This window comes from Rhamphochromis longiceps, linkage group LG8 (genome assembly GCF_057381845.1).
Source record: "Rhamphochromis longiceps isolate RC_006_pf linkage group LG8, R_longiceps_female_GT1.1, whole genome shotgun sequence".
NCBI classification, from domain to species: Eukaryota; Metazoa; Chordata; class Actinopteri; order Cichliformes; family Cichlidae; genus Rhamphochromis; species Rhamphochromis longiceps.
In genome coordinates this window covers 30,891,020-30,914,141 of record NC_140564.1, presented here as the reverse complement: position 1 = coordinate 30,914,141, position 23,122 = coordinate 30,891,020, and the positions used below count along the sequence as shown (strand labels likewise).

The 23,122-nt window shown below is 40.0% G+C and overlaps 1 protein-coding gene across 4 annotated transcripts in view; it reads left to right on the top strand.

Moving 5' to 3' along the window:
* Positions 1–1,473: 1,473 nt before the first annotated feature.
* The window catches only part of skap1 (src kinase associated phosphoprotein 1), a 41,704-nt gene continuing 20,055 nt past the window's right edge, over positions 1,474–23,122 (top strand). The window contains exons 1-6 of one of the 4 annotated variants that reach the window (XM_085417004.1): positions 1,479–2,144; positions 2,317–2,369; positions 6,351–6,456; positions 7,012–7,037; positions 7,170–7,286; positions 23,024–23,104. In XM_085417004.1, coding sequence (XP_085273130.1) covers positions 2,330–2,369; positions 6,351–6,456; positions 7,012–7,037; positions 7,170–7,286; positions 23,024–23,104 — 370 coding nt within the window. In that variant the 5' untranslated portion in view covers positions 1,479–2,144; positions 2,317–2,329. Of the gene's footprint in view, positions 2,370–6,350; positions 6,457–7,011; positions 7,038–7,169; positions 7,287–23,023; positions 23,105–23,122 lie in introns of all 4 variants that reach the window. The other 3 variants (XM_085417003.1, XM_085417005.1, XM_085417002.1) reach the window with 3 other exon arrangements.

Here is a 23,122-nt window from a genome sequence, read left to right as displayed (position 1 = left end):
GACATCCCCATTAGGTTATTACTTCCTAAAAAAATCTCTCCTGCTACAAATTAAATTTACCATTTTAAAGATTGAAAGACTGGGCGTACTTGAACTCAGCATTTGCACAAAAACAAAAAGCGGTCAGTAAAATAAAACTTTAAAAAATTATCTTTCTGTGAAAGGTCGAGGAATTGTAGCTCACCTTTATCAGAATATGGTTCTGAAACGCTTTTATAACCACATTGGTAGTTCAGGATGAGGTTCAGGTTCAGTAGCAAAAACGGAAAACATACGCACTTGAAAGCCGCACGCAGGGAGAAGACTTACATAAAGATCGCTATCTAAAATCACATTTAAAATAGCTTCCCACCTTTATTTCCACGTTAACTGGTAAGTATATAACCTTAACAGGAAAAATGATAGAAGATAAACATTGAAGGGCCATTTAGCTGACTTTAAAGAAGCCAAAATTAGCTAATAAACGCCTATCAACGATTGTAGCGAAGTTAGGCTAACTTAACTTAGCCTAGCATGCTAAATTAGGCTAATATAAAACTTGCATGGACAGCTAGACAAATTAAACAGCAGTTACTTTCATTATGAGAATAATAGTGCTAAGTTTTAGTTCTGGCCTGTGACTCCAGCTGTGCAGTATGTGCACTGAAGGCGACATAACAACAACAAGGTTTTCTAAATACTTCCTCCAGTTAATTAAAAAGCCAAGCACTGTCACCAGACTTTATTTAGCTAAATTAAACTTAGCTACTCTGGAGGTATATCATGATACATTTTTCATGTGTGTATTATCAATTTACCTAAATATTTTTTAAGGTAAATTAATCGGTTTACAGAGCTACGGTCAATGCTAGTAAATCCTATCACGATTAAAGTACACACAAGCTGTACTTTGGGCTGTAAATACCACAATTACAATCCTGTATACCTATAAGCCACAATATAAAATGAAGACTGACACCAGAGTTTTTAGAAACATGGGTTTTATTTTAATTTACAAGATAACCCAAGTAAGTCAAGTGCACAATTGCATTCTTGAGAGCACAAACAGGTCTGGCAGGAAGTAGCCTTTACTCTTACCTTACAATGTGTGGACAAGACCCAACAACTCTTTCACTGCCTCTGTGAAAGAGGCCAGCAGAGGTTGCAGAGCAGTGTAACACAAGTTATTGAATCATGTTACCTTGATATTTTGAGTTTTCTTAACTGTTGGATCAAACATCTAGGTTACCAATGCTTCCTTTAAGTCAGCTGCCTTAAAATGGAGGAGTTTTGCTGCTGACACTGTGATATATAAGTGATGTAGAAAAAATTTGTGTAGAAAAAAAACCAAGAATTTTGCCCCAGATTGTGAGACTTGGTGTGGGCGTAAAAATGTGTTAAGTTGCAGTTTCTAGCAGAGTTTAAATGTGTTTTTTCAGCTGAAAAAAATAAGGCAAATTAAAAAGTGCTAGATTTTGATAACCCAGATGCACTAGGAGGGCCTGTAATTAAAAAAATATTTGTAATATGAAGGTAAAGTTTTACATGGTTTCATTAAATATGCTAGAGCAGGGGTGTCAAACATAAGACTCCAGTCTGGCCCAATGGGGGGCTTTGGAATTTTAACTGTATTTTCATTTGTTTCCACTGATAAAGACCTCACCTGTAGCCATTCATATTACAACAAAGTAATTAAGTAACCAATAAATAAATATGAATTATTAAGAGTTTTACTAGCCTGGCCCTCTTAAGATCAAACTGGGCTGTATGTGGTCCATGATGGTCCTGTGCTAGAGTCTGAAAAATAAATGCTTATTCTGAGAGGGTCAGGTGGGAACCTTTTCCAGATTTGTTGATTTCTATGTGGAATAACTTTGCATTAGTTTCTAGTTTGCTTGTCTAGACGTGGTTGTGCATTTACCACATGCAGTTTTGTAATAACACCGGCAGGCAGCAGCTCATGTACATGACCTACTAAGCCTTATAAGCCAGACAGCGGTGGGGTTTTTTTTTTTTTTTTTTTGTCTCATTGTCAGGCAGAGCTTCTTTGCTCTCAGCTGAGAAACCAGAATGCAGAGGAAGTTGTCATTTGTGCACCTGCTCCTCCCCATTTTGTGCAAATGTTGATGCATGCACGGAAGTTTCATTGCAAAAGGCCACAGGTGGTGAGTTGATCTACAGTGTATGTGTGCCGGGTTCCTTTTTAAGTCTCATTGAGCTGTAACGGTACGTTAAAGACTGGAGCTACGTAGGCTACATTGTGGAGTAAAACCCAAAGCCTAAAGGAGCTGAATAAGTCTGATAAATCATCAAATTGAAGTTTTATTTTTTGGATAGGTGAACCAAAGGGATGGGGACAAATGTGGACGACTTCACGAGGCTTCTGTATGGTAATATCTTTATTTATTTTTTTACATTTAACATATCTTTCTTTCCCCATAGACAAGTTTAACTTTAAAGTCAGTTTAAGTAGGCACTCTTTAGAGTTGAGCTCCCACCTGTTGAGCACACAGTGTTATAGAGAACTTTTAACACTGCATCTTAACAATTTTCATAGATCTTCACTGCTGCCGTGACATTTACTACATTTGCATCCACTGCTAAGCCAGCCAACAGGCTTTTGGAAGAACATTTGCATGGGCCAGAACATCTCTGTAGAATATGAGTGGGTGCATCATGAAATTGAATCAGATAAGTGATGTTGACCGACCTGTTCTGGCCTTCATTATCATAAAGATTGGTGTCACATTTCTCTGTAATGTTTCCACCTCATCAAATCAAGTTTGCAGTTTACTTTAGAGGGATATGATAGCCTTACGTGTTTGCCCTTTTTTTTCTTTTAGTAAGTAAGTAGAAGGAAAGCATAAAGTATTGAGGTGCAGGTGACTAGTTGAAGGAAATATCTAAACTCTTGACCCAGACAGAGATGGCATCTCATGGTATTGTTTTGCTGGCTTGGTTTGAGTCACGTCTTTACTTAGAGTATTGCTGTTAAATATGCAACCCGGGGGCCAGAAGCAGCCAGTCAGAGTGTCAACTCTGACCTCGTGGATGGTTTGTTACCTATTGAGGTGAGATCAACATTACCACATTACCTAACAGGACTGAAAATGTATAGAAACCTAAATGTATTTCTAGATTTGGACAAGTTGTTAAGTGAGTTTCATTACATGACTAATCCAAGTAATCCAAACCATAGCGACATATTAATTACTAACCTTGTGTTACTGATGTATTGTCTCAGACGTTCTTCTGGATGAAATTTTATCCATTTTCGGCGTTTTCTTCCTGCCATGTGATGGCGATTGTTTCTGGCTTTCAGGGACCCACAACTTTAATTGAGAAAAATTTAACGCTCATTCTACATCTTAATTCTGCTAATGTGTTTGTGTTATCCTAACATAGCTTTGAGCTAGCCAACAAGTAGTGGATCATATGTCAGCTAACCCAACTTCACAAACATTGCTGATATTTAGTTTTCTATTAGCCAGCTAACTTAGCCAGCTAAACCTTGGAAATCCTTTCCTTCATGGATGTCTGCATTTTAAGCCTGTGTGAACACCCCGAGTGATCATTTATATTAAGTTCAATGTTTAAACTCTCAGTGGTTTCTCCCCATTTGTTTGACTTGGGGAACTGAAGAATTATTTGGACCTGAAAATGGCTAATGACATCAGACTTAACAGGTCAATAGTTTTTTCGTTCCTCAAAAATCTACATGTGGAGTTTCCGCAGCAAAACCAATACAAAGTTTTTCCTGGGTGATGATTTGCATTGTGATGGGAGTGGTCTCTACCAGTATAAGAAGTTATTAAAGGCTCACCGGATGGTTTGATAAGGTGAGTCATATGCTGTGGTCTTTGCAGTAACGATATCTTAACCATCTCACACCTGTGAGATTTTGGACTGGTGTTACAGTATTTGCACTGTCCTCCATTAAAACACCAGTGGGTGAAAGGCTTTTTGGAAGAGCTATGCTCAGCCCTCCTTTAGAGTTCCTAAAAAGTGAAGATTTAAGGCATACTGAAGCTGTTAGCACGTGGTGGTTTTTCCTTTAATGTGTCAAACATCTTCATGAGCTCAGCACAAAGAGAGGACTGTGAAACATAAAGCAATATTTTATAAAAGAGAAAACTTGATGCGAGATTTGTGAGTGATAAACTAGGAACAAAGATATGAAAGTACCAGATAGAAAGTATTCTTAAAGTTTATTGTCTGGATGCCAGTTTGGAAGCTAGCGTAATTGAGGCTCCCACATTAAACACTTTCAGTTATTGTTTATAATGTCTCTGTTCATCAGATGGTGGTTTATGCTGGTAATTATCATTTTTGTGCTGGTTTATTGTTGTTTAACCGCATGCGAGATGGCTCTTGGCATTTCTTAACACCAGCTGTATTTGTCAAAGTTAGGAAGGTTTAATCTGCCATCATGGCTACAATAAAAGTGTTGAAATTGCAGAGAAATGCTCCCTCGGTTTCATTTTGCGCTGTTATATCACAGTATGCCATGAACTGTTGCGTTCCTTTTTTTTTTTGTTACGCTCCGGGGCCACGTAAAATGCTCCCGAGGGTCGCCTCTGCTGTGCAGGCCGCACTTCGAGAGTCATGGAGGTACGCTAACACAGACTGCAGGGTTTGCTTTGTTTGAGTGCATTGTAGTGCATTATTCTGTGTAAGCGCTTCATGATCGTGACCCTTTAGTCACTCATAACCCTCAGTGCTTAATTTATTTTTTTTATTTTTTATGTTCGTGGTTATTTAACAGGGACAGTGCATGCTAATTAGCACAAGGATAAAAATATAGCATGTAAACATGTCAGATTGAAGCAAAACTGCTAATTTACATCTGTAGTTTCTGTTATATATACAACATGCATAACAGAAGACTGAAGAACAATACAGGAAATGCACAATCAGGGCTCTAGAGTGCGACCAATTTGGTCGCAAATGCGACCAAATTTTTCAGTGGTGCGACTAAAAAAAAATATTTGGTTGCACCTGTGCGACCAACTGTTCGGGTAGCAAAAAAAACAAACAAAATCTGCAACCTTCCCTGTGGTCAACAACAGACACACATTTTGCCCCTATCGTGGACTAAACCAATCAGAGATAGTCTCTGATTGGCCGTGGTCCAGTTGAAAGTGCAGGTGGAAGTGGGAGGTGAGTAGCTTGAATAAAGGATATCAATTCATTAAATCCTGACTTTTAAATATAACTGTGTTTTGCCAGAAACGCCAGATTCTCAGATTAAAGCTCACAAAACCATTTCAACAACAACCAAACAGCAGATGAGAGCAGGTACACGGACTCCACACAAAGACGTAAACACAGACCGACGCATCAGAATCAACTTTGTCTTTCTCGGCTTTCTCACCCGACGGTCCGTAGACGGACACGCTGTCGGAGCTCAGCGAATCCGATGTGTCCGGTCCGCGCTGTGATTACGTCTTTTTGCGCTGATTCTGAGCTGCAGGTTTTGTCTCTCTCCAACCAAAATTCACCGAGCTGAATTTTGCTGTTTTGCTTCCACAACTATTAAAATCACATCCATGCACAGCTAGCTCTCTCTCTCTCTCTCTCTCTCTCTCTGTACTTCAAGAACAGTTCCCGTCTCCAATCTCTGTTTTCTGTATTATTCATTGGCTTATTACCCACCAGTCTACCGTTGTTTACAGCGCTGTGGCTGCTGTCTTTTTCTTTTTCACTTAAATGACCTCGGACAAGAAAGCCTGTTTTTTCTGTTATTCAATACTGAAGAAATTTAAACTTTATATGCAGAACATTGTAGAATATTTTTAAGGTTATCTGCTATAAAAAGCCAGACCAGGAAAATCTCCTTCATGTTTTTCTGTGTTTTATTCTCAGTTACTTTCACACAAAGGCATCTGCTGTGATGTTCACAATTCTGATGAAGTCAGTACTGATAAATGATCAGAATTATAATATTTCTGACTGTCTGAGGCTAAGTTGAATCGAATCGGGACTCTGAAAACCAGAATCGAATGGATTATAGAAATCAGTGATGATACCCAGCCCTAGTGAGCAGCCTAGGCACGACAGAAGTGGATGTAGCTGTAATAGGAAAAGAACTATTGCTAACTTTTCTGTTAAGGCCTGATCCTTCTGAAATTCATAGCCAGTGCTCTGACACGGTGTCATCAATCTTTGAATGCTGAAAAAGCACAGTGTATCCAGAAAAACACATTATATTATATAAATTATTATAAAATTTGTGTGCGCCTAACTTTTGTGCCGGTACGCCTAACTTTTTAAAGTTAGGCGTACTGGTACGCCCATGGCAAAAAGTTAGTCTAGAGCCCTGACAATGCCAAGGTTGCTTTAATTTAGCATAAATGGTTTGCTGCCCTCAGACTGCGAGCTGTTTGTGACAGAGATTCTTCATGGTGAGAACCTGAGTGAATCTGCAGAAGAGACACGAGAGGTTCTGCTGAATAACTTCAGGGTCGTCCATTCAAGGTATGATTTTATCCTTTCGAAGAAGCTCTAAATCTGAGGCCCAGAAACCCACTTTTAAAAGTAATTTCAAAGACTCCGTTATCTAATTTTAGCTGATAATGCCACACAAAACCTTTAATTGTTGCTGTAATTGCTTTAAACACAGTTTGCATGATTACATTTGAAGGAGCTGATTAAGTCTAATGGTGTCACCTTCGAGACCTAATTCTTGCTCTTATTGTTAAAACAGCTTTTAAAGATCTCGTGCAATAATCTTTTCTTGATTGAGACAATTAAATGTGATTTAATTCTTGAGCACGAGCCCAAAAAAGTCAACCTCTTGTATGAAGTACTGGTGACAGCTTACTCCGGAAGTCGGCACTGCCTGCACTGCATGATAAGAGACACAAGCTCTGCTATAGAATCCTTGTGGTTTTGTGGTCTTCTGCTTAAGAAACAATTACTGAATTTCAGAAGTAATGCTGGAGCGAAGCTGTCTGAAAATGAAAGCACAGAAACCTTTGCAAGTCACTGCAAAAATGTAGTTTTTGATTTGTACCTGTTTTGGTTTTGCAGAAACCCCGAGGAGTTTCCTATAAGATGTAAGTAACAATCTCTTAATCTCCATCACATACTGTGTAGTTTTTAAAGATGAGGCCATAAAGTCTGTTGTTAATTATCTCTCTTAGTGACATTTCCTTTATCTCTCTGTTTCACACAATCACTACCACCAGCGGATTTAAGGGAAGATGAAGGCTCTGATGACAACCGCAGTTCCAGCCTGGGTCGCTCGGCCCCTTCAGACGACGCCTCAGTAGTGTCTGACTACCAGGAAGATGGAGTGGCTGACTGTAAGTTAACAGCAGTCCTGATGGCTGGTTCCTCCTTTGTGTGGGCTATTGTAGGTGCACTGCAGAGATTTGTCTGTGCACGGCAAGAACAAAACAAAACAACAACAAAAAACTGTTCACTTTAGTTTATGGGCCACATACAGCCCAAGTTCATCTAAACTAGACCTGACTAGTAAAGTCACTGAATAATAATATATTATTTTTGTTTTCTTCAAGAAACATTAAAAATGCAAAATGTATATATTTTGCATTTCCCTTAATTTTCTAAATAATGGCTGTGCAACAGAAGGTAGGCCAAACAGATACCACCTTACATATCTTAAAAATAGATTTAATTTAATCGCAGTCATTCCACATTTGTTGGGTCTACTCTTTTTATGTGTACATTACAGTTTACAGATCATAGTATAAAGACATAACACCTTCACAGAGGGTGTTTTGTCTACGTTTTAACAACCACCAAAGTATTACATTTCACCCTGAGCGTTACGTGACTATTTGTGTTTCTGCTAAAAGGCTATAAGTTGCTTTAAACAAAAGGTAAAGAGGAGTTGTCACTGTGTTGTGCCCTTCTTTGTCATGAGTGCAGGCGTTCCACAGGATTCATTCTTTGACCTCTTCTACTGACCATATTTAGCATAAATATTGACATTATCATATCTTCCACCCAAATCTGTGACAGGTATTGGGGGGAAATTTGGACTATTGGGAGTAGTCATAGCAAGCCTGAAATGAGAAGTTTGTCTTTGTGTGTCTATGTAATTATTGCATGAATGAATCAGTCGAGTGACTTTGGTTACAAAAATATTGCTGAGGCTGCTGCCACTTCTACCTTTCACTTTACAAACGATGTAAAATTGTTTAGTTTGCTCAGACTCGCTTTTTCAGCGTAGCTAATTTATTTCATGTGGCCAATGCAAATGTGCACCTTGAATCATGTCTTTCCTCAAGAAAGCGTCAAAAAAGAAAAGGAAGAAAGGAGAGGGAGCAAACTGAGGAAAGTCTGTTGTTAATGCATTTCTTTCAAAAGAAAAGTGAGCTGCACGACTACCAGGTTAGCAAGGGTTTAGCTAACAGCAGGTGGTAAAGACAGCGAGCCAGTGTTAGACCGAGCACAAGTTAAAACCATGAAACTGATGGCCCTTAATTTCAGAAACGGCCAGAAAAGCAGCAGCAGGTGCGTCTCCAAATGAAAGCTTAGCAGCACTGACATCAGGCAGCATTATCCTTTATTGTATGTTGCACCAATGGTTCTCATGGCGGTGCGCCATGGGGTGAGCAGGGCATTTTTGTACAAGCCTGTTTGTTTCAGGCTGATGAAATATAATTTTAGCACAATGATAATGCCTCTTAATTTGAAAATTTTTACTTGTGTTGCGATGGGGTCATTTATTCAGCCTTTGCAGTTCTAATGAAGCACACCATCAGGCAGCACACCAACATACCTGTGTACACTCTCAGAAACATTTTCATGTATTATTAAATCACCCAGTTTATATCAGCCACCATTAGAGTGCCGTATCTCTAACTTTCGTGTTTGATCATTTAAAAAAACGTTAACAGAAAACAGCTGTTATGTCAGTTCATTGCACATATCATAAATCTAATTTATTCTTATTAATTTTAGCCATTATTAAGCTTGCTCAACCACAAGCTGCTGCAGTTTCAGTGTTACAGTTATATAAACATCAATCGGTTTGGACTATTAATTAAACTTTAACAATTATCAAGATAATTACATTACTTACAATTATTATGATGTGCCTTGAAGATCTGGTTTGACCTCCGAAAGCAAAACTCATTTAACCATAAAGTAATCATAGACTAAAGTATGGAGAAATGTGTGGAGATTTCAAACTATGCATGAATGCATCATACGGACAGTTCATTACAGGCTAGCCTAATGACCACTAGACATTGTTGTAAATAGCCGTCAGCTCAATTGTTTATTTAAAAAATATGCACGAGAGATACGGATGGCCCACAGAGATCGCTTATGAATAGTGCCTGGAGTTCTGCGCGCTAAACCCCTGAAATGTAGTGTTTACACAGACGATACCACTTTATGTGTGTAACACTGCTTTAAGAGCACCTTTATCCTGCCATTGTTATTTTGGTACCCTGACTGACAAATACAGTATATACAGTATTAAGCAGATGGAAGAGAGCAGCACTTCATGGTGTTTAGTTATAAGGCTCTCATTCTCATGTCTGATGCCTTGTTGCACTTAAACACAGTACTTGTTATGTCGGATCACGTGGACGTTTAGTCACTAGCTGTAGCTCTTTTTCACACTGTACTTGAAAAGATGGTTTAAATGCTTTGCAGCCTACAAACAGACCGAAGCTACGTTCTTACAGCTACAGTGAAATCTTAAAGATGATTTAATAATAACGGTGACAGGAAACAATGCAATTTTAACACACTATCCCCCGGCATTCTCACTGACACACCTACACCTCACCACAGGATGCGTAGGTTTCTCTACTTTGGCGCTCGCCCTTTTTAATTAGAACAGAATAGACCACATGTGTAAAATTTTCCTCCTTGCTGGTGTCCTACCTCTCTGCCAGGCTCCTTTAGCTCCTCCTTCCTCTGCTCTTCCTCCCTTGGTAGTGTGCAGGTAAGGCCATGCTGATGCTGGTGAAAAAAACAGTGTGGGGGGTTGTGGTGGCTGCAAAAGCCTGAATGGTGACCTAGAGCTCCCTCCAGTGGCGGCTCCTGGGCTCCGCTCCCGATCCTTGCATGTGTGTACTATGGGAGGTGTTGAGGCTGCCCACACAGAGAGGAGGCTTTGTAGCTGCAGGCTAATGCAGTGATTGATAGAAGCTGAGCCCCTCTATTCTTCCACAACCGGGTTTGAAATACAACACTGTACCTGAGGGGCCATGAGTGTTCCATCCCTCTCTCCCTGCATCAATCTTTCTTTCTATCTTCCCTTCTCTGATTCGCCTCCCTCCCATTCAGAGTTTTTGTATTTCTGACGCTATGTGCCAGCTAATAGCCCTTGACATGACATGCCGCAGGTGGGCATTATTGCCTCTGCTGCCTCAGGTGCCCATCTCCGCTGCTGTTTTAGCGTCTTTCTTGAGATAAAGCAGGGACGCATGTGGAAATTCCCAGTCGAGAAACAGGAATATTTCCAATCATTTTGGCGATACCGGTATTTAATGCCAGCTGGATGAAGTCGAGCACAAACCCCCCCGTTTATTTATTTGTAAACGGCTTAATGAGCTCTTCTGCTCACAGAAGAGTAACCGTCGCCTTTACTGGGCAACTTTGGAAAAATCGAGAAAACAAATCACGGCAGATGGCGCGAAGATAGCCGACAATAAGACCGCGATAATTCATTTTTTGAAATTGTTCATTTTACAATAAACAAGAGGACATTTGCTTTGTGGGAAACAAACAAAATCAAAGTATGAAATGCTTAAAAAATTTTTCCCTTAAGGCTATAATTGTAACACACCAAACTACAAACGGCACCGTCTGTTGCTGCGGAAAGCGATAGTTGTTACAGCTCGAAAACGCAGTCACGCCATTGTCTGTGTTGAATGTGAGAAGGAGCCAATTATCCCGAATTGCCGTAATCAGTTTTTTAATCCCCTGTTTGTATTTTGCTTTGATTTAAAAAAAAAACAAAAAAAAACGCACACACATTGTACTGTCAGATCGATAATCATAACATTTGACTTTGTAAGACAAATGTTCACCTTGCAGCGCTCCGTCTTTTATTGCTGGGGGACGGCGACCATGTTAGCATAGTGAATGGCCTGTGTCCTCAGTAAAAGGGCATGCGGAGTTCATAGTTCATTCTCTGTTCACTGCCAGCTGAAAGAAATGGTTCGCACTTCTCTGCCGGGCGGTCTGAAATAATGGCGCTGGCGCTTAATGAAATCAGCCACATTTTAGGAGGAACAGTTAACCATGATATTCGAACTTTCTTTTCATTCAGAGGAACTGAAAATTAATGATAATTTTGTGGGATTCAGAGAGTAGCGATAAGGAGAAGGGAAGGTAGAAAATTGAGTTTTCTCTCTTGAGTTTAATTGTGTCATTCTTTTTTTTCTTTTTTCTTTTTTTTAAATCCTACTGTACACAATGGAGACTTTGTGACTTGGAGGATGTATTATCCGTGGTAATCGACTGCCTGCCTTCGCCTCTCTGTGTTCCCTAACCAGAGAGTGAGTGAGTGTGAAGTCGATGGCTGCTTCTACACGCAGGAGGAGCCTGTGCCGTTTGATTAGATGCGGTGGCCTGTTGTCTTCAGCGGACTGGGTGACACCAGATTTGTAATCGCTGACAGGAACAGATGGAGCCTCCATTGTTAGCCCGGGTTGTCTGCATGGTAATGTGAACTGAGTTTCACCCGCCGACCGCACCGGTGACCTGACCGCGCCTGCAGCCTCACCCCATCTACGTCTGCCCGCTTCAGCACCCTCCACCCTTCTCTCTCTCTCGATGCTGTTTGAGGCTCAAACACCATTCCAGCACATTATGCATACATAAACAAATATAGGCACAAAATTTCCCCCTCTGGCGTGCAAAAATCTCTTTAACACACTCACTTAGACCCCAGGAGACGGTGTGTGATGTGGGGCTTTTAGCCCTGTCATGCTGTTTGCAGGTCAAGTTTACGAAGTCGAAATCGCCTGTTTGTTTTTCTTTGATTGGGGAGCACCGCTGGGCGCTCGGGGATGTTTGCTGGGAAGCTGCTGCGATGACAGAGCACTGCAGAAAGAGCTTTGTTTCAGGAGGCGTGCAGGAAAAAGATGGCGCTTTTGATACGTATCCCTTGTCTTCTTTGTGATTGTGATGATTTTAGTTTGATGTGCCGTACAGCCTGCATTATCTCAGGTGTGGCAATAAACATTTTAAATTTTAAGATTATTTAATTTGAAATGTAGGCAGGAAGGGCGGCAGCTTGTTTTCTAAAGAAAAAAAAATAGGAGGGAATTAGCTTTTTTTTGATCAGGCAGCTAAAGTTTTCAGGTCTACAGTCACATTAGACGAAGAATGGGAAAGCTGGAACAAGAGGAGCTTCTGTTTTCAGTCGATAAATTGATTAATGAACTGATAGTTTTGGCTGCAAACGCAGGTGTGCTCTTATGGCCAGTGTTAAGAATGAAGGAAGGTGACTCGTGTTAGCGATCGCTGCGCTGGCCCAATTTCCTAAACCAATTACTGGCACAAGAATGCGGTAGGATAACCAATTTGAAGTTATGTCTCGCTGCTGTCGCCTATTTCTCATTTGAATATGAGGAGCCAAGTGCACAGTAACGACATTATTACACGGTGCCAGTAAATAGAATATTAAATCTGAATTCGGTCATTTTGGCCGAAACTGGAAAAAAGCTGTGTAACGTGCAGTGTGTTTGAGGAGGGTGCCCTGCTCGGTCCCTTGGCTTGTGAGGTAGAAGAAAAGCGATGCCAGCTGACGGATTGATGCCCCATTAGGGGGTTAATCAGCAATGTTTAATGTGCCAACTGGCCCTTGTCTGTGTTCGAAATGAAGTCACGGGGAAGGAGGAGGTTTGTGGGCAAATGTTGAAATATGGCTGCTGAGCTGCTTCATAGCAGTTTCTCTTCTTTCTTTTAAATCCACCTGGAAAGTATTTCGGGTCTGCATACGTGACCTGCTTGCAGGTTTGTTGGCCTGTCTGCCCACTCACTGAACTTTTGACCTTTGGCCTCTTTGCTTGGCCAACCCGTGACCCGTCTGCGCGTGTGAATAATCGCCCACGCCGTCTCAGAGCACACAGAGTTTCTTCAGACGTAGCCGTGCGCTGTCTGTCCGTCAGAATATCCGCCCGGAGATCCATTTTTCAGCGCGTTCATCGGCGTATGGATTTTGTGACATTTGGGTAGCGGCTGCTCGTTTGCGAGGAAGCGAGGAATATGCTAATGACCCTCCCCTCTTCCTCCTTGTTCTCCGTCACTCTCTTTTCCTCTCCTTCAGTTGGTGTCTGTGTGCTTTTCTAGAAGCACACACACTCACACACACATTACGAGGCAGGCGCAGGCTCTGTGCATCGCTGCGACTGCTCGCCATCAGGGTTCAAAAGTTCACGCTATTCCCCGAGGGCTACTGTGCTGCTGCAGATGCTGATAGTCTTTTCTTTCTCCCTCTCTCCTGGCTGCCTTTCTTTCCCTCTCTCCCTCGCTGTTTACACTATTAATCTTGTACACTCTCTCTCACACACTCACTCACGCTGCCTGGCAAGAAGAGAGCGGCTTGAAGGGGGGATTTGGACGTATTTAACCGAAGGGCATCCATCACTCTCATCTCCGGCTTTAACCCCCCCCCACACACACACACATCACCACCACCAAAAGCCGCACGGTGTAGTTTTCTGCATCCTCCTGGTTTGAAAGCCCCGTGATGCAGCTCTCCTCTCATTTGCTTTGTTTTATTGTCGCACGGCATATAATTACATCCCTTCGTTGCCTCTGGTGCGGCAGTGCCGTGCTGAAACCTAGGGAAAACAGGCGAAGGTAAATGTGCAGCAGTCCATCTGTAAAGAGGCGCATAGGCAGAATGCAAAGTGGGAAGCCGGGGCAGGGTGGCTCCTAATCTCCCCCAGAGCTGTCAATGTCACAGACAAATAGCAAAACTATCAGATGCGGCGGGTTCACCCAGAGGTTAGCGTTCCCAGGTACCTCCTGCATTCACTCCCTCTCTTTTTCCCCCTTCCTTGCAAATGAGAATTTGATTTTGCCCTCCACTGGAATCCATTTCTGGAGATGAATGAAGTTTCAATGCCAAGCCCAGGTGGCCCCGCTGATTTCTTAGGGAAATAAATGGGGATGGGAGAGATGTGTTGGCCTGTACACAGACAGTGACACGGCGGCTCCCGGTGCCTCTGGGATCCTTGTGTTTAATTGTTGCTGTAATGTAGCACTTTAAGGTCATTAACTTGCCCTTGTGGAGTTATCCGAGCATGTCGAGGATGCATCCCTCTTTACTCCGAGCTCTGCGCACGGCTGGGAGAAGTCACCGCTCTGAGCGTGTGCCAAGTGGGTCAGGGGCTGCTGTGGGCTTGTATGCTGTTTTAAGATCGCTTATCTACAATGGTAATTTTTCACCCCTGAGTTACAGCAGCCTTTCCCGTGAGTTGGCTCATCTGAAAGAAATCAGGAGTCGAATGGAAACACATGTAATTACACAGGAACTTGGTCCTGTGTGGCAGTACGGATGCAGTAATTACTTAAATTTAGTCAGTTAACTTTAAAATATAAATTCCCTCCAGTACTAATCACAGTTAAAATGAAAACTTTTTTATGAGATGTAAAATAAACATAATTTTTTACGTTTTTAGGCTGTTTTGCGTAATTTAATATGCTGAGTGTAATTTTGGTTGTCGCTTGGAAAAATAGCTAAAAACTGAGGGCAAACATTATTTTAAAACTTGACCAATACTGCAGAAACATTCGCTGAATAATGATCATCCTTACTGTTTTATATTATATTATTTTTTTATGAGTTCATTTGTATATTGTCAAAAAAATTAGTTTTAAATGACTTCCGCGGCAGTTACTGTCACGGAGGCTGATTTACCGTTTCCCTGCTAATGAAGCTCGACTGACGTGGTTTTGGCTTTTTTTTTTTCTTATTTGGTCTTTTTCTTTCTTTTTTTGGTTTATTTTTTTAATATTACAATATTATAAAGAAATTCAAAAAGATAAGAGCAACAAAAAAGTTTTAAAAAGTTTGTAAATGATTTAAAAAAAAAAAGAAATCTAGTTGATAGTTATATAATTACTTGGCTTTGTTTTTAAGAAGCTTTTAATGTTTTAAATAAATTTGAATCATTTAGCTGCTGCCATGATAAATTATTTTTTTTATTATTATTTGTTGTTTTCTTCAGCAAAAAAAATGTTTTTAATCCTTAAAAAGTGTCAAAATCCTTCAAAAGAAATCTTCATTTATGGGTCATTCTTCTTTATGAAAGACTGAATTATTGAAACCCTAAAACATAATATATCAGAGTTAGGTTTTGCTGTTCATCAACAAAATTTAAAGGATAACCCAAACTAAAAAAAAGTTTCTGTTTGAAAAACCTGCTCATTATTATTAATAAATAGTAGTATTAATTTCATTATTAATTAATGTGAACAGTTGTTTTGATTTAAATGAATCCACATGAGCTAGAACAATCACTACTTTGGTCCTCTAAAATAATTTAAACTAAAAAAACATTTTTATTTTAATTATAAGTCAATAAATCAAATTTGATTAAGACGTTTTTTAACAAGCGTTCAGTCTCATTTTCCTCCACAGAATCATTTTTCCATCACACCTGTTGCCAGCTGGATTTGCCGGTGATTTATGATCGGAAATCATAAAATATAACTTTATTTATTGACATGGTGTTTAACAACAGTGGCTATAAATAGGAGTGCTTTATATAAAATGGTAATAGGTGTGAGATATTGCTCTAAAATCGTGGTCCTTTCTTTAAAATTACATTTAAAGCATTTAAGCGGCGATCACAGGAGCATTTTAAAGGTGCAATAACTGTACATTCAGAGGGCAAGTGTGCTGATTTTTTTGTGAGTGTTTTTCCCTCCAGGCTCTGCCTTTGATTGCGCTGTATCCCATTTTTATCACTGAGACGCAGGCTCCTCTGTGGGCCCGAACTCCTCCATTGTTGGTATTTATATTCTTACGACTGTTTCTTTCTTTTTCTTTTTTTTTTTTGGTCTCTGTCAGCGAAGCAGCTGAAAACCATCCCCAGCGATTAGAGGATCATTGTATCTGCAGTTAAGCATTTGAATAGTGGTAGTAAATCTAGAAAAGGGAAATTCAGGGTCGCTGTAGACGCTGCTTATGGCTGCCCAGGGGGAAGCCGATGTCACATAGTAAATTTAGCCCCTTAGTGTCTTTACAGTGGCTGGCCCGTGATGTTTGAATGTAGGAGTGGAGCAAAACCGAGAATGACTTAACATCTATTCCCGAGTACGGGCAATACATAAATATAAATATATTTTTTTTTGTTCACAGTTACAGAAAAACAGAAACAGTAGATAAGTCTCTGCAGATGCAGCCTAAGCGAATGTCCTGAATCAAAATCAGTCAAGAAGTGCAATTAAATATTTGCAGGAAAGTTTTTATTCTGTTCTGTTGCTCAGATCTCGAGTCAGATTTTTTTATTAAGACCTGACTCATATAAAAAAAGAAAACCTTGATCACTCCTGCATACATTTCTGATCCTTTTAAGTATTATTAGACGGTGATACAGCTGTGATATAATGATCTGTGTGTTTTCTTCGGTTCAAACACATGCATTAGGAGGTTCTAAACATGGTTTATGTATCGATGACTGAAGTCCTAATCAAATCAGGGGGAGGGAAGGAGGGCAGGGAAGACACTGTGCCCTTAACCTCAGTGCCTCTCAGTTTCTCTCCTCCCTTCTGACGGCCGGCTCGCTGGAGGGATGTACTGCAAAGGCCTCCTACTGTAATGAGGAAAAATGTATCAATTTAGCCTGGCGTGTGCGCAGATTGAGCGCCAGGCGGGTGAAGGTGCACCGAGTGAATCCTTTTTCCTAATCAAGGACGGTATCGAAGAGGTTGCGGTCTCGTTCCCTTTCGTCTGTGGAATCAGCAGCATTCCTCCCCGTAGCCCCCTCAGGGCCGGGGAGCCTCTCTCTGCCTTCTGTTTCACCTCATCAGCAGAGTTCACCCAGGGGTCAGGTCCTGCCCCCCTGATGCTGCATTCACTGCAATACCTCTTGCATCGTAAGGCGCTGTGAAAGCACCTCGTGCTCAAGGACTGAGTGGAGGAGAAGGGAGGTATATGACAACTTTCTGCCCTTATTTTACACCTGTGCTTCTAGGTGGGTCATCATGCACAGATACGTATTAATCCCAATGTGACAGATATTTTACCCCAAAATAACAAGTAAACACTGGGATTTTCAGGCAGTTTGTTGTCTCTGTACCTTCTGTTATTTAGTTGTAAGGGATGAGATGTATGAAATCACATCAGGGTGGTGTCAAAATGACCGGATTTGAGCAAAAGTCTATGATGGGAAGCTGATGTTAAGGATTAAAAGCAGATGCCCATTTCTTAATTGTAAAACAAGTAGATGAATTTGTAGAAACCAGTAAAAGAGCTCGCATTGAGGCATGAAAAAGAAAAATACATACAGTTATAAAAAAATATGTAACAAAATTGAATATTTTTGTGCAATGAAATACATTTTACAAACAAAAGGAAATGATCAGTAACCAATGAGCAGATGTTAATTAATTAACTGTTCAATTTAAAGCTGAAATGCCACTTGGTTTTATCGGCCATTTATAATAGCAAAACTCATTATTTTATAATTGTAATACAATAAAAAACACGTTTTTCACTCTTTTATTACTCTTTTGTTTTATAGGGTAATAACCGACAAGCAAGAAACAGTCAACAAATGAGTCAGTAGCAGTGAATCAATAATTTTTTTTAGTTATAGGCAAGTTAATTAGATTAAAGGAAACAAGCAAGTCAGTAATCAGATATTTGTTTTATTAACTGTCTTGTCTGAGGTAAATAATAATAATAATACTAGTATAGAAACTGAAATTTGGAACAGTATGAGAATCGTTTTACGACGAGGAACAAACAAGTCAGTGAGCAAATGTAAGAATTGAAACACCATTTGGTTTTTACCGGTAATATATAATATCAAAACTGTTATTTTTCAAGCACATAAGAAGGATTTTGCCTTGTTTTAAAACATTTTATAGTCTGAAAATCTAAATCTATATAATAATCACCAATAATCACCAAATTAATTGTAAATGGCAATATTTATTAGTTGCAGACAAGCTGATGTTCAGTATTAAAAGAAAAAAAAAAAACGAGCCAGTGACTGGAAATTGAATAATTAATTAATTTGTTGTTTATAGCAGAAAAGCTGGACTGTATAGGAAATATTTTTAGTATTTTATGACATCATATAGACCAGAAATGAATCGATATTGACAATATTTGTCAGTTTCAGGCAGGACTAACGTTAGGATTAAAGAAATGAACGAGTTGCATTAAGATTAATAAATAATTGCCATGTTTAAAGTGGAAACACCGCCTGGTTTTATTGCTCATTTAATAAAGCAAAAATTACATCTTTGGACAGCGTAAGAAGCTTTTTTTTATTACCCAAAGTATTAATACAAAATCTACAAATAATCAACAAATTAATCAGTATTGACAATGTTTGTTAGTTGCAGACAGATTGATGTTCAGGATTTAAAACAAACAAGCTAGCAATCAAACAATTATTCATTAATGGCCACATTTAAAGCTAAAACACTACCTGATTTTATTGGTCGTTTTTAATACTGTCTTGTAACGTTATACATCATGGGGTTTGATCTACAGTCAAGAAATAATCAACAAGTTGATCAATCAGTCAAGCCAATAATGATAGAATAATTGATGAACTGGTTGTTTATAACAGCAAAGATGCATTTTTCACTATTTCATGATATTGTATTGGCCAGTATTTTGCAATCAGACATAAATGAATAATTAATCATTAATGACAGTTATGAGCTCACACAGTCAAATACAACAGAAATGGAAAGAAAAGAAAATCCCCATTAGAAATGTAACAGCCACAGATGTACAGTAAAACCTCTGCAGCACGAGGGACTACAGTAATAAAGCCCACGCATGACACACACCCTCACTTAAATAAAGACAGAGCAGGCACATAAGGCAGCCATTATTAGACATCACAGGCATGCAGTATTGATGGACAGGGAAAAATATTATCAGTTAATTTTTAATTCCACGTCTTTCCAAACGTTTTTAGATCCCACTCTCAGTTACAACACACTGCTTCCACGTGAAAGTAAGGCATGTTTTTATGTGCAAAAAAACAAGACTGAATAGCATTTTGCCTGATTTAAGGTTTTTCCCCCTCATCTCACTGTGTTTCTCTCCATGTAACCGGCCATTTTATAGTAATGGTTAGAGTGGAGCCTCTGAAGTACACGTCTCCGTGCTGGGACCGAGTTCCGCCGCTGCCGTCGCCGCTCCCTGCCACCCAGCACTCTCAGAGAAGAGGCGCTAAGGGGACCTCTGGCTTTGCTTTCCATCTTCTGGAGCACCATCAACATCTTCAGAGCATTTTTGTGTTTTCATAGCATCTTTGGCGCATTATGACCACCGTTAGATCTAATGTAACGTATTAGTCCTCCCACCCGACCATTTCCCTTCATTTTGATTCACTCTCTATCCAGGCTTTGATTGACTTTCAGCCTAACTAAAGTGGATTTTAATGAGAGAATACATTAACTCCCTCTGGTCATGCTAACATAAATCAGCCTTTTCTTGCGGGATCAACTGCTGAGCTCATAACACCATGCTGGGAGAGTGTGAATAACCAAATGAGAGATTGTGGCTTTGGCAAACCGCTGGCAGCTTGGATGCATTGTTATGTATTCATGTATCCCCTCTGAGTTTTAACACGACTTCAGGAAGGCAGCAGAATGGAGCACTTATCGGCACGCAGGTCGGCTAGCTTATGGAAACGTTCCTTTGTCGGAATCAATTAAACACATATCTCTGGTCAATTTTCCATTGATTATCTCCTTACATTTGGATCTTTTCATACTGATGACCGCTGAGAGCCGTTAGATTCAGTTAGCGCGGCCAGTAGCAACTCCTCACCTTGATTTACGAAACATGGGATGCGACTCTAACGCCACATCTATCTGCTTCTCTTTGTTGGTAATTGCACTCAGCTAAATAGGTTATGCTGAATATCAATAAATTGCCATCAAATTAATGTCAATACCAAAGCTGTGGATGGTGCTAATTAAAATGCAAAAGGGATGAAAATGAAGTCATGGCATTGCCCTGAATAATTGATAACGCAATTTATGATTTTTATGAAAGAGTGCCGTCTGTCTGCGATTTTGATGAGGCCTTAATTAGATGCATTAATGTGTCTCTCTGTGCCTGTACTCAAACTCAAACACCATGATGATTTTGGAGTTTTTTTAACACCCTAAATTACACATTTTCAAATAACATTACCTCAGAATATCCTCTTAAAAAAAACACAAAAGAGGTGTTAGTGTGTAATTCTCATTAAAGGAGGCATTGTTAACTCAGGACCAATCAGAGTCTGCTTATTTTAGGGTGGGATCAAGCGGCATTGGACAGCGAGAGGCTTTTAGGTTGTGCCGCTACCCTGTGGATGAATCTCGAGCTATTGTTTCGCCGCAGTCGATGTTTGCAGCCGTGTTCACGATGCATGCAAGGATAGTCAAGTGGAGGTCAGGTCACCTGGCGTTAAAGTGTTAAGCACGCACGAATGTGTAATGTTTATTGACTCAAGTAGATCAGAGTGATCCTGTGTTGATTTTGCACCTCCTCATCTATTAGCCGGGCCGACTTTGCAGATAAATGAAGAGCGAGGGAAGCAGACGGATGAGGGGATTAGAAGTGGGCCGCAACAGGGAAGCAGGACCAGAAAAAAAAATGGACGGACTGCCGGCGGATAGATGAGGTGGAGGAGCATAATGACCGCTGTTTGTTATGATGTACCGAATCAGGTTCTCTTTGACAAAACAGTCCTTAGCACCTCTGTATTTATAGTGTCACCGGTCAGTCCATCCACAAAGGCAGGCTGATGATATGTGAGCGTGTTAGTGCTGTGAGGTGTCTGGGGCTCAGCTCCGGAATGACCCGCTCATCTGTCAGGACCGCAAACCGAAGCCACGAGGGGTTATCAGATCACACACAGGTTTGTGGTGAACTTAAATCTCAGAGATGTTGGCCTAGCAAAATGAATAAATAAATAAATAAAACAGTAATAGCTCTATTTCGCTCTCTGGAGCTGAGTTGTTTAGATGAAACTCGCTGCGAATAGATGGCAAATAATAAGTTCAGGAGTGGCCATTCAGCTGGGCTAATACCCACTTAGTTTTCTCCTTGTTGGTGATTTTTATGAATGACACAGAGGTTCCTGTTTGTCTAACGTTGGGGGATGCTCTTTGTTTGACCCAGAGGAGCCAGTTGTGGGTTGACATGTTTGGTTTTTCCCAGCAGTTAAACAGGCCCTCTCTGAGGGGGATGGACTCCAGGCATTCCCCCTGTCATCGCTGCTCTGAATGGGGGTGTCACACGGACTCGTGTAAATGGTCTTTGAATTGTTCCTGTGTTTCAGACTAAAAAGGGAGCTCCTTCTCTTCCTCTGCTCCTCCAATCCCCGTTGACTAATGAACTCAGAGGAAGCTGAGCTTTGTTTTTGACATGTAGAAAAGCCAGGTACTCCCACTGAAACACAGGGAGGAGGATGGTCTATGAGGTCGATGTAAGGTCAAGTTCCTCTCTAACAGCTAAAGGCTAGAAAATGGGAAAATACTTTGATTTTCTTCTGACAGGTTCAACAATAACTTCAACATGGAGCAGCTGGTTTAAATTGCATCTCTTCAGGCAACTTGCTGTGGAGTGTTTATCTCATATAACTGCAGCATTATAACAAAGAGAAATGTTAAAGCTACTCTCACTGTTCTGAAAAGGTTACTATTCAGTGTTAGTCATGTTTTTTACCTGCAACAGAAACATTATTTCAGATACTTCAATAGTTGTTTGAGTGGTTTTGATCAGGCTTAAATTACCAGATAACATTTTATATATAAATTTTCTCTATACTATTTATATATCTACAGATAAACTGTTTCTAATGGGTATCTCATTGTGTGGTGCATGTCTCAATGGAAACATGTTTCCTACATGCTGACACTTTTTACCCACATTTAGATATAAAGTCTTTTCAACAATCTGAGAAAACAGCCTTTCACTTTTCACTCTCCAGTCAAATCTCAACGTTGTTTAACCCTCCGGAGTGAATGTCCAAATCACATGACTGATTTAAAATGACCCTGAGCAAGACACAGCCGGGCCGAGTCTTCATTTCAGCTTGTGTTGAAAGTGCCGACTTCAAACTATATACCAGTTTTTACTCCTAACGGTGCGGAGATCTGGATTTTATTGACAGACTGATCCTTATAAGTCCTACAACAACAGAAATGGACGCTAACAAAATAACTATGCTTACAATATCTATGTTTTAAATGTAAATAACAGAAGCTTTCTAGATATTTTATGATTTGATAATGATGCGTTAAACTATGTAAAATAATGCATACATAATTAAACGTGTTCTGAAGCACGTTTAGTGTTATATTTCAGATCATCTCAGTAGATATTTGGGGTTCAAGTATTTATTTTAGTTTGATATTGCAAAGGTAATTGATCATAACCTAACTATCATCCTGTCATGTTTAAATTTTGACTCTGCACTCTGACGAGAGGTTTTTAATCCCCACAGGAAGTTTCCTCTCATTAAAATGCAATGTGAGCAGATGAATGGAGTGCAGTGCTCAGCAGCACTGTAGAAGTATTGATTCCAGTTTCCTAAAGACTAGCAGGGATGTATTTGATCCACGGGGATAGAGACTTTATATTCTGATGTGTGTGAAGTGCCTTGAGGGAAAAAGGGAAGTGTATGTGTAGCTTATAAGGAGTTAGTGAGGAAACAATTAGTTGTTTTGTCAATTAGCTGATTCACTGGAAAAAAATGTTAACAAAGCTTGAAGTCGTTTTTCAAGAAGGAAATTCTCAGATTTCAGCTTCTCTCATGTGAGGAACTGTTTCTTTTTCATTTGTGATTATAAATTGATTTTAGACAGACATAACAAGATGTTTCACGTCTGGTTGCTCTCACAGACGATGAGGATATCCTTCCAGTGGCAGCCTATGAGCTCACCAACATCCTGAAGCAAGGTTACTTGGAAAAGAAACGAAAAGGTACGACAACAGATAGAC